Source organism: Oncorhynchus keta, chromosome 8, assembly GCF_023373465.1.
Source record: "Oncorhynchus keta strain PuntledgeMale-10-30-2019 chromosome 8, Oket_V2, whole genome shotgun sequence".
Taxonomy (NCBI): Eukaryota; Metazoa; Chordata; class Actinopteri; order Salmoniformes; family Salmonidae; genus Oncorhynchus; species Oncorhynchus keta.
In genome coordinates this window covers 26,946,303-26,958,136 of record NC_068428.1, presented here as the reverse complement: position 1 = coordinate 26,958,136, position 11,834 = coordinate 26,946,303, and the positions used below count along the sequence as shown (strand labels likewise).

The window sequence follows — 11,834 nt, the reverse complement described above, 5'->3', positions numbered from 1 at the left end:
TGTGTGTGTGTGTGTGTGTGTGTGTGTGTGTGTGTGTGTGTGTGTGTGTGTGTGTGTGTGTGTGTGTGTGTGTGTGTGTGTGTGTGTGTGTGTGTGTGTGTGTGTGTGTGTGTGTGTGCGTGTGTGTGTGTGTATAGTGTGTTTTGTGGTCATGCTATAGCCTGTCACGCTTTTCCTACAGAGGAATCCTCAGGAATGGAAATGGACTCCATGGGTACGGTTGCCATGGTGCCTTATCCTTTAGCTATTGAGTAGGCCACTGGGCTGGGTCTGCCTTGTTTCAATGTTTATCTATCAGTTCATCTGTTTGTTTACTTTCTTCTCTCATGTTTCCTTGCCTGTGGTCTTTGCTTTTTTGCTGCGGTCAGTTGTGTGTTTGTTTGGTTTGGGGCTCCTTCCATCGTCGGCTGTGTCTCTGATGTTTCATCTGGCCAACTCAACTCAACTATACAGTGCCTGTGAACTGCATTTCTAACCCAGAGAGAATGAATGCCCTGGCATGCTCTTCTGCACCGTTCTTCTCTGATATTGCTGCGTGTGATGACTGTTATATCATGTCATGTTATGTCATGTTATGGTATGTTATGGTAATGCATCACTGGTTTTAGTCACTGGTTTTAGTGAATGGGGCACCTGTGATGATGTTATGTTTGGTGAGCATTATGATGTTATAGTTTAAGCACAATAAGAAAACAATTGCTCGTATGCACCTAGTCCTATTAGCTTGCTATAGAATAGTCGTGTGGGACAAATTGCATTGGCTCAAGGCTGTGTTTAAGGCACATGATGATGTCATGCAGAGGTCCATTGGCACTCCACAGGCCAGACCTACTGGTGCTGCTGGAAGTAACTCATTGATTTCACTGACCTCACTGACTTAATCCTTACACATCTGTTAGGCTTATACACTGATGAAGACAGCTTGTCTGTCGAAACGTTGGATATTAGATTATTCAATTATTGCATCTGAGCTCCTAGAGTGTGCAGCTCTCCTTTTATTTTTCAAAGAACCATGAACATACAGTGATCTACTGCGAAACGAGCATCATGTACAATATCTGGTACCCCAGGAATGGAAAAAATAATGGAAGAAGTTGTCTTTTGAAAGGAAAACCGTCTGGGTCATTTCCAATGAGATCACACTGTAGTGAGGTGCGTACTGGCGGCAGGAGAGTGAAAACTGATTTACAACGGTGTCGTTTAATATCCATAAACCACCGTCAACAGAACAATACAATAAATGGGTCAAACAAAACCCGGTAAATACCAGCATACCGTTGCACAAGCACTACAAGAAAAAATTACCCACAAGGACATGGGGGGAACAGAGGGTTAAATACACAACATGTAATTGATGGAATTGGAACCAGGTGTGATGGAAGACAAGACAAAACCAATGGAAAATTAAAAGTGGATCAGTGATGGCTAGAAGGTCGATTACTTTGACCACCGAATGCCGCCCGTACAAGGAGACGGACCAACTTTGGCGAAGTTGTGACACACACTAATTTCCAATGAGATCACACTCATTTCCAATGAGATCACACTAATTTCCAGTGAGATCACACTAATTTCCAGTGAGATCACACTCATTTCCAATGAGATCACACTCATTCCAATGAGATCACACCCATTTCCAGTGAGATCACACTTATTTCCAATGAGATCACATTAATTTCCAGTGAGATCACACTCATTTCCAGTGAGATCACACTCATTTCCAATGAGATCGCATTCATTTCCAGTGAGATCACACTCATTTCCAATGAGATCACATTAATTTCCAATGAGATCACACTCATTTTCAATGAGATCACACTCATTCCAATGAGATCACACTCATTTCCAGTGAGATCACACTCATTTTCAATGAGATCACACTCATTTCCAGTGAGATCACACTTATTTCCAATGAGATCACATTAATTTCCAGTGAGATCACACTCATTTTCAATGAGATCACACTCATTTCCAATGAGATCACACTCATTTCCAGTGAGATCACACTCATTTCCAATGAGATCGCATTCATTTCCAGTGAGATCACACTCATTTCCAATGAGATCGCATTCATTTCCAGTGAGATCACACTCATTTCCAGTGAGATCACATTAATTTCCAGTGAGATCACATTAATTTCCAGTGAGATCACACTCATTTCCAGTGAGATCACACTCATTTTCAATGAGATCACACTCATTTCCAGTGAGATCACACTCATTTCCAGTGAGATCACACTCATTTCCAATGAGATCGCATTCATTTCCAGTGAGATCACACTCATTTCCAATGAGATCACATTCATTTCCAATGTGATCACACTCATTTTCAATGAGATCACACTCATTTCCAATGAGATCACACTCATTTCCAGTGAGATCACACTCATTTCCAATGAGATCACACTCATTTCCAGTGAGATCACACTCATTTTCAATGAGATCACATTCATTTCCAATGAGATCACACTCATTTTCAATGAGATCACACTCATTTCCAATGAGATCACACTCATTTCCAGTGAGATCACACTCATTTCCAATGAGATCACACTCATTTCCAGTGAGATCACACTCATTTTCAGTGAGATCACACTCCATTGCAGCGTTATTACATGATTATTACATGGCAATTACACAGGTTTAGTCCTATGTAGCAAAATGTAACAACCATTTAGATTGGATTCAATGGTATATGTATCTAGTCTGCGATGCCTTAACTTGCTGTTTGTTTGCCTTGTTTTCTAGATGAGATGTTGTGGCAAACCACCCTGCCCCCCACCCTGCCCCCTACCACCACCATCCCAGATGCCCCCACCCCTGAACCAGAGAGCAGGCCCTTCAACAACAGCCCTTCCAATGAGTTCGACCTCACTGGGAAGAAACGTTTCACAGGTAGGCTACGGTACTATGGAGAAAAGTCACGTAATAGCCGCTGGTCATGTGTATTTATTTGAATGATAGGTATGATGTGCAATGAATAGATTGTTTTTTAAGGTTCAAATGTGAAATTCTTGAAAAAATATATATATTTTTAAGGTTAGGGAAAAGTGCAGTGAATAGTGTCACTTTCTAGAATGTCAATATAAATTAATGTATTTATGGTTGTTTGTATTTTTGTCTTTTAGTCATTATATGTGTTATTATTTTTACCGTCGAGGACCACTTTGGAAACAAGCGTTTTAATTATTACTTTTAAGTTATATCATCTGGGTCCACATTGTACATTTTGTTGTATATGTCTGTTACCCCAAAAAGGAGCCACTTACAGTAGCGAGTGCATACATTTTTGTACTGGACCCCGTAGGAATTGAACCCTAAACACAATGATCACACAGAACCTGAAGAAACGTTTTTTAGAAATGTTTGCAAATGTATTAAACATGAAAAACAGAAATACCTTATTTACATAAGTATTCAGACCCTTTGCTATGAGACTCGAAATTGAGCTCAGGTGCATCCTGTTTCCATTGATCATCCTTGAGATCTATCTACAATTTCATTGGAGTCCACCTGTGGTAAATTCAATTGATTTGAAAATATTTGGAAAGGCAAACACCGGTCTATATAAAGGTCCCACAGTTGTCAGAGCAAAAACCAAGCAATGAGATTGAAGGAATTGTCCATAAAGCTCAGAGACAGGATTGTGTCGAGGCACAGATCTCGGGAAGGGTACCAAAAAATGTCTGCAGCATTGAAGGTCTCCAAGAACACAGTGGCCTCTATGATTCTTAAATGGAATAAGTTTGGAACCACCGAGATTCTTCCTAAAGCTGGCCGCCTGGCCAAACTGAGCAATCAGGGGAGAAAGGCCTTTGTCAGGGAGGTGCCCACAAACCCGATGGTCACTCTGACAGAGCTCCAGACTTCCTCTGTGGATAAGGACAACCATAACTGCCGCACTCCACCAATCAGGCCTTTATGGTAGAGTGGCCAGACGGAAGCCATTCCTCAGTAAAAGGCACATGACAGCCTGCTTGGAGTTTGCCAAAAGTTTGCCAAAAGGTACCTAAATGAAACCAAGATTGAACTCTTTGGCCTGAATGCCTAGCGTCAAGTATGGAGGAAACCTGGCACCATCTCTACGGTGAAGTATGGTGGTGGCACCATCATGCTGTGGGGATGTTTTTCAGCAGCAGGGACTGGGTGACTAGTCAGGATCGGATCGAGGGAGAGATGAACAGCGCAAAGTACAGAGAGATCCTTGATGAAAACCTGCTGCAGAGCACTCAGGACTTCAGACTGGGGTGAAGGTTCACCTTCCAACAGGACAATGACCCTAAGCACACAGGCGACGCAGGAATGGCTTTAGGACAAGTCTCTGAATGTCCTTGGGTGGCCCAGCCAGAGCCCGGACTTGAACCCGATTGAATATCTCTGGAGAGACCTGAAAATAGCTATGCAGCAACGTTTCCCATCCAACCTGACAGAACTTGAGCGGATCTGCAGAGAAGAATGGGAGAAACTCCCCAAATACAGGTGTGCCAAGCTAGTCTCATACCCAAGAAGACTCTAGGCTGTAATCACTGCCAAAGGTGCTTCAAAAAAGTACTGAGTAAAGGGTCTGAATACTTATGTAAATGTGATATTTATTTTTGTTATACATGTGCAACCATGACAAAAAAAATGTTTTTTTTGCTTCGTCATTATGGGGTATTGTGCGTAGATTGTCGCCTACAGAGACGGAGGGCCAATCAAGGTCCTGGACAGCTGCTTGCATTGTTTGCCGGGTACATCAGCAATTTTGCTTAAGGCCCTCAAAACGCTCTGACTGCACATGTGTGTACGTAGACCCGTGATCCACTGCAGCCCCTCATGATGATTTCAGTTTTTTTGTGACCCCACCCTCATAAAAGTTGCCCATCCCTGGTGTACATAATACAGATCAGTGATTTGGAGCAATGGAGTCAGTTGAGAAAGTTGTTTCCAGAACAAATGGTCACACTTTGTACTTCTGAATCCCAATGCTATTGAGTCTTGACAGGCCAGGGTCTTGACAGGCCATGGTCTTGGCAGGCCAGGGTCTTGACAGTCTAGGACCTTGACAGGCCAGGGTCTTGACAGGCCAGGGTCTTGACAGTCTAGGATCTTGGCAGGCCAGGGTCTTGACAGGCCAGGGTCTTGACAGTCTAGGATCTTGGCAGGCCAGGTCATGACAATCCAGGGTCTTGACAGGCCAGGGTCTTGACAATCCAGGGTCCTGACAGTCTAGGATCTTGACAGTCTAGGATCTTGACAGGCCAGGGTCTTGACAGTCTAGGATCTTGACAGTCTAGGATCTTGACAGGCCAGGGTGTTGACAGTCTAGGATCTTGACAGGCCAGGGTCTTGACAGTCTAGGATCTTGACAGTCTAGGATCTTGACAGGCCGGGGTCTTGACAGTCTAGGATCTTGACAGTCTAGGATCTTGACAGGCCAGGGTCTTGACAGTCTAGGATCTTGACAGGCCAGGGTCTTGACAGGCCAGGGTCCACATGACATGGGTCTGAGTGGACTTCCCTGACAGAACTTGGATCATGTGACATGGTGACCAAGGACTAGGAATGCACATGAGAACGGACGTCAAAACTCTGTCTTTAACCAAAGATTTTTTTAAATGTGAAGACAATGGACATTTTCTTTTCGGTGCATAACAAAAAAGAAACAAAGGCCAGCAATACACAGTTCCTCTCCCTAAATTCCCTTTCCCCTCCATGTCTGCATGCATTCTGACTCCTCACTCTACACGCTTGCTGAGTTCACACACAAGCTCCCGTTCGGCCTACAGAAATAAATGCCTATAAAAATGCCTCTAACTAATGGGATACACAAGCTACATTCCTTGCCAATGACAAAAGTTTTAGCACAAATTCAAAATGGACTGATTGATTGAAGTAGGTAAATATGTGCTTCAGCTATGAGCTGCAGTTTTGGAATAATTGTGTCTAGTCTATTTTTCGCTTAGACTACTTTGTGAACTACTAGTGCCATTTAGAATTGTTTAGCTTATGTCAGGGATGCGCCCACAGCCCCATAATAATTTTGGGGGGCAGATCAGGTGGGGTCTCAACCAATGTTCCTCTAATTTTCTTCGGCACTGAGCAAATTTCAGGTCTGCTGAGCGCAAACATGAACATTGTGAAAATTCTGTGCAACTTCCAGCGCATTTACTGTGAACCCTGAGGCTGTAACAGCTTTAGCTTACATTTTTAACAGTGGCCAAGTAGGCAACTGTGGCTATTTGATCATAATGTAGGCTTACCGGAGCTTACCATCAAACACAATGGAGAAAATGCTTCACATATAATTTTAACATTCTCTCATTCATCCTACAGTAGCAGCCAATATATCCTACCATTTCTAACTGTCCGTATGCCAGTTGTGATTATTTTTATATGAGCATTTTTGAGGAACAGTGTCATTCAAAAAAAATATAATGTTTTCGTTTGTCAAAATTATTGTCACATGGTTAATCATAAAAATCTGAATTAAAATGATAAAAATCTAAAAGTAAATATTCAACGAATGCAAGAACACCAGCCTTTGCCTCTATGGACACATTGATACACCGTGATACATTGGTGGTTTAAGAAATTAGGCCAATCAGGCCAATGCAACAGCAGGCCTATAACTTGAATCACGAACTAAGTAAAATACATACGCCTAAAGCCGACAAATAAAAACAGTAGAAAATATCCAGATAAATTCAGGTTCCTTCAATCGCTCTACTCCGCCTGTCTGCCTCCCTTTCTATTTGTCTGTGTTGGGTTATTGTGTCATTGTCTTGTTGAAAAACAAATGATAGTCGCACTAAGAGCAAACCAGATGGGATGGCGTATCGCTGCAGAATGCTGTGGTAGCCATGCTGGTTAAGTGTGCCTTACATTCCAAATGAATCACTGACAGTGTCACCAGTAAAGCACCCCCCCACCATCACACCTCCTCCTCCATGCTTCACGGTGGGAACCACACATGTGGAGATCATCCTTTCACCTATTCTGCGTCTCACAAAGACATGGCTGTTGTAACCAAAAAACTCAAATTTGGACAGATTTTCACTGGTCTAATGTCCATAGCTCGTATTTCTTGGCCCTAGCAAGTCTCTTCTTCATATTGGTGTCCTTTAGTAGTGGTTTCTTTGCAGCAATAGACCATGAAGGCCTGATTCACACAGTCTCGTCTGAACAGTTGATGTTGAGATGTGTCTGTTACTTGAACTCTGTGAAGCATTTACATGAGCTGCAATCTGAGGTGCAGTTAACTCTAATAAATGTATCAAATCAAATGTATTTATATAGCCGTTCTTACATCAGCTGATATCTCAAAGTGCTGTACAGAAACCCAACCTAAAAGCCCATTCGCAATCCCATTGAGCATGTCTGGGACCTGTTGGATTGGAGGGTGAGAGCTAGGGCCATTCCCCCCAGAAATGTCAGGAATTTGCAGGTGCGTTGGTGGAAAATTGGGATAATAACTCACAGTAAGAACTTAGAACATGTTAGAACATGTTTTTTCCATTGCAGGCCTTGCCTTTCTGTTCTAAAAACATATATACATTGAACAAAAATATAAATACAACATAGAAAGTATTGGTCCCATGTTTCATGAACTGAAAGATCCCAGAAATGTTCCATATTCACAAAAAGCTTATTTCTCACAAATACATTTTGTGCACAAATTTGTTTACGTCCCTGTTAGTGAGCATTTCTCCTTTGTGAAGATAATCCATCCACCAGACAGGTGTGGCGTTTAAAGAAGCTGATTAAACAGCATGATCATTACACGGGTGCACCTTCTGCTGTGGACAATAAAAGGCCACTCTAAGATGTGCAGTTTTGTCACACAAAACAATACCACAGATGTCTCAAGTTTTGAGGGAGCATGACACTGGTATGCTGACTGCAGGGATGTCCACCAGAGCTGTTGCCAGATAATTGAGTGTTTATATCTCTACCATAAGCCACCTCCAAAGTTGGAGAATTTAGTAGTATGTTCAACTGGCCTCACATTGCAGACCATGGATCGCCACATCCGGTTTCTTCACCTGATGAAACTGAGTATTTCTGTCTGTAATAAAGCTCTTTTGCGGGGGAAAACTCAGTCTGATTGGCTGGCCTGGCTCTCAAATGGGTGGGCCTATGCCATCCCAAGGACACCCATCGCTAATTAATTAATTAAAATTAACTGATTTCCTTATATGAACTGTAACTCAGTAAAATCGTTGAAATTATTGCACGTTGTGTTTATATTTTTGTTCAGTATATTTTCCTATTACTCAAAAAAATAAACATGCAAGTACTTGAACAGTCAACAAATGTCAAATACCCATTCCTACATTCTTAGAAGAAAGGGTTCCAAAAGGTTTCTTCGGCTGTCCCTCTGTGGAAAGGGTCCTACATGGATCCCAAAATGGTTCTACCTGAAACCAAAAAGGGTTCTTCAAGGGTTATCCTATGGAGCCATCCGAAGAACCATTTTAGGTTCTAGATAGCACCTATTTCTTCTAAGAGTGTACTGAGGACACAGAAAGCTGTGTTGTCAGCTGAGGCCAGTGAGTGTTCTGAAGCATCCCGCTGTCTAATGTACTTACTTTGATCTCCCCCTGTCTCCTCCATCCACTCCTCTGGCTGGAAAAACACGCTGAAAACATCCCACAAAACATGAATATAAACAACACCTCTAATCCCCCCCATCACCCTCTCCCTCCTCTTGTCTCTAATAAAGGAGCCTCTTTGTGATCTTTGGGCTCATAATGATGATGCGTACATTCCTGCTGAGTCACCAGAGAGCGCCACTCACTCATCTCCCATGTGACTGTGTAGATGTGGCATGGTTGGACAGTACCCTAACCAACAGGTCCCAGTAACAGCAGTGTTAGCTGGTATTGTTCACTATGAGGACCTCAGTTTGGAATGTGTCTGAGTCATTGGAATGCCTTGGAAGCAGGGTTACGAGTTAGACAGTACCACCAATTGGAAATGAATTGCTTCCAATTGTTTGGTTGGTGCATGATGCTTGCAACACCATAACCATGTACACTGAATATGCTGTAGGCCTATGTGTTGACAGCTTTGGGGAAAAGTCTGCTAATTGACCATATTATTACAATGTTATTACAAGCTTGATGCTCCACCATCATTTGCCCCTGATCCAGGTCTTCTAATCCAGTTAAACAGTTTCTGTGACGAACCTGTGAGCCAAGGCCGGCGGCCGCACAGCAAACACATCTGAAGCTCATTACATCCATGAAAGAAATCCAGAATGAAATAGAATAAAAATAGCAGTGAAATAATGAAATAATATGAAACCCGCTGATATCAGCAGTGAGAAGAGAGGTCCCTGTTGGCCTGACACAGAGACATCCTCTCTCATATTTATTAGTTTAATATTTCAGATCCAACACCACAGCCAGCTTCCTGACACGTCCACCATTCTTCTATATAGGGTTCTCTGTCTGTCTGTCTGTCTGTCTGTCTGTCTGTCTGTCTGTCTGTCTGTCTGTCTGCCTGCCTGCCTGCCTGCCTGCCTGCCTGCCTGCCTGCCTGCCTGCCTGCCTGCCTGCCTGCCTGTCTGTCTGTCTGTCTGTCTGTCTGTCTGTCTGTCTGTCTGTCTGTCTGTCTGTCTGTCTGTCTGTCTGTCTCTGATGTGATAGCTGCTGCTCATGTAGATCTGTTTATCAAAGGGTTGGTCAAGCCTCCCAAAGACAGCAGAAAAATGCAGGATAGGAAACTGTACAATTGACCCATCATGTCAACTGTACTGGCGCCAGCCAAAGGGCCTTGGGTTCCTCTGCATAGACAGACACGTGGTCGGGCAGTGTGTGATCTGAAGACTCATACAGAGCTTGTTATGTATGTCTATGGAGTGTTACAAAAGGGAATACAATTATAAGCACTACATCACGTTTTAGGGAAGACTCAGATGCAGACAGTGTCGAAGTAACAAAAGTTTATTACTAGAATGGGGGCAGTCAAAACGACAGATCAAGGGCAGGCAGAGGTTAGTAATCAAGATCAGAGTCCAAAAGGTCCAGAACGGCCAATAATCCAATGTTTTTAAAAATAATTCACCAGGTAGGCTAGTTGAGAACAAATTCCCATTTACAACTGAAACCTGGCCAAAATAAAGCCAAACAGTGAGACACAGACAGCAACACTGAGTTACACATGGAATAAACAAACATACAGTCAATAACACAATAGAGAAAAAAAGTATATATACAGTGTGTGCAAATAAGGTAAGATAAGAGAGGTAAGGCAATAAATAGGTCATGGCGGTGAAATAATTACAATTTAGCAGTTAAACACTGGAGTGATTGATATGCAGAAGATGAATGTGCAAGTAGAGAAACTGGGGTGCAAAGGAGCAACAAAATAAATAACCGTGTGGGGATGAGGTAGTTGGATGGGCTATTTACAAATGGGTTATGTACAGGTGCAGTGATCTGTGAGCTGCTCTGACAGCTGGAGCTTAAATTTAGTGAGGGAGATATGAGTCTCCAGCTTCAGTGATTTTTGCAATTTGTTCCAGTCATTGGCAGCAGATAACTGGAAGGAAAGGCGGCCAAAGTAGGAATTGGTTTTGGGGGCGACCAGTGAAATATACCTTCTGGAGCGTGTGCTACAGGTGGGTGCTGCTATGGTGACCAGTGAGCTGAGATAAGGCGGAGCTTTACCTAGCAAAGACTTATAGATGACCTGGAGCCAGTGGGTTTGGCGACGAATATGAAGCGAGGGCCAGCCAACCAGAGCATACAGGTCGCAGTGGTGGGTAATATATGGGGCTTTGGTGACAAAACGGATGGCACTGTGATAGACTGCATCCAATTTGTTAAGTAGAGTGTTGGAGGCTATTTTGTAAATGACATTGCCGAAGTCAAGGATCGGCAGGATAGTCAGTTTTACGAGGGTATGTTTGGAAGCATGAGTGAAGGAGGCTTTGTTGGCCCTTCTTTGCTTTAGTGTCCAAAGAAGGGCCAGAAGAAGAACAGAATGGTGTTGTTTGCGTAGAGATGATCAGAGAATCACCAGTAGCAAGAGCAACATCATTGATGTATACAGAGAAGCGTCGGCCCGAGAATTGAACCCTGTGGCACCCCCATAGAGACTGCCAGAGGTAAGGACAACAGGCCCTCCAATTTGACACACTGAACTCTATCTGAGAATTAGTTTGTGAACCAGGCGAGGCAGTCATTTGAGAAACCAAGGCTGTTGAGTCTGCTGATAAGAATGTGGTAATTGACAGAGTCGAAAGCCTTGGCCAGGTCAATGAATACAGCTGCACTGTATTGTCTCTTATCGATGGCGGTTATGATATCATTTAGGACCTTGAGCATGGCTGAGGTGCACCCATGACCAACGGGATTTGAAATGGTCAGTGACCTGTTTGCTAACTTGGCTTTTGAAGACCTTAGAAAGGCAGGCTAGGATAGATATAGGTCTATAGCAGTTTGGGTCTAGAGTGTCTCCCCATTTTTTTTTTGTATTTTTTTACATTTTTTTTAAACCTTTATTTAACCAGGCAAGTCAGTTAAGAACATATTCTTATTTTCAATGACGGCCTGGGAACAGTGGGTTAACTGCCTGGTTAACGACAGATTTGTACCTTGTCAGCTCGGGGGTTTGAACTCACAACCTTCCGGTTACTAGTCCAACGCTCTAAACACTAGGCTACGCTGCCACCCCAATTTGAAGAGGGTGATGACTGCGGCAGCTTTCCAATCTTTGGGGATCTCAGACCATACGAAAGATAGGTTGAACAGGCTAGTAATAGGGGTTGCAACAGTTTCGGCTGATAATTTTTAGAAAGAGAGGGTCCAGATTGTCTAGCCCTGCTGATTTGTAGGGGTCCAGATT

General features: G+C 43.1%; 1 protein-coding gene across 1 annotated transcript in view; it reads left to right on the top strand.

The window, feature by feature from the left end:
* Positions 1-11,834, top strand: part of fndc1 (fibronectin type III domain containing 1) — a 58,406-nt gene that overhangs the window by 22,956 nt on the left and 23,616 nt on the right. Inside the window, exon 15 of the mRNA XM_052523321.1 lies at positions 2,748-2,894. Within this exon, the coding sequence (XP_052379281.1) occupies positions 2,748-2,894 (147 nt within the window). The remainder of the gene's footprint in view (positions 1-2,747; positions 2,895-11,834) is intronic.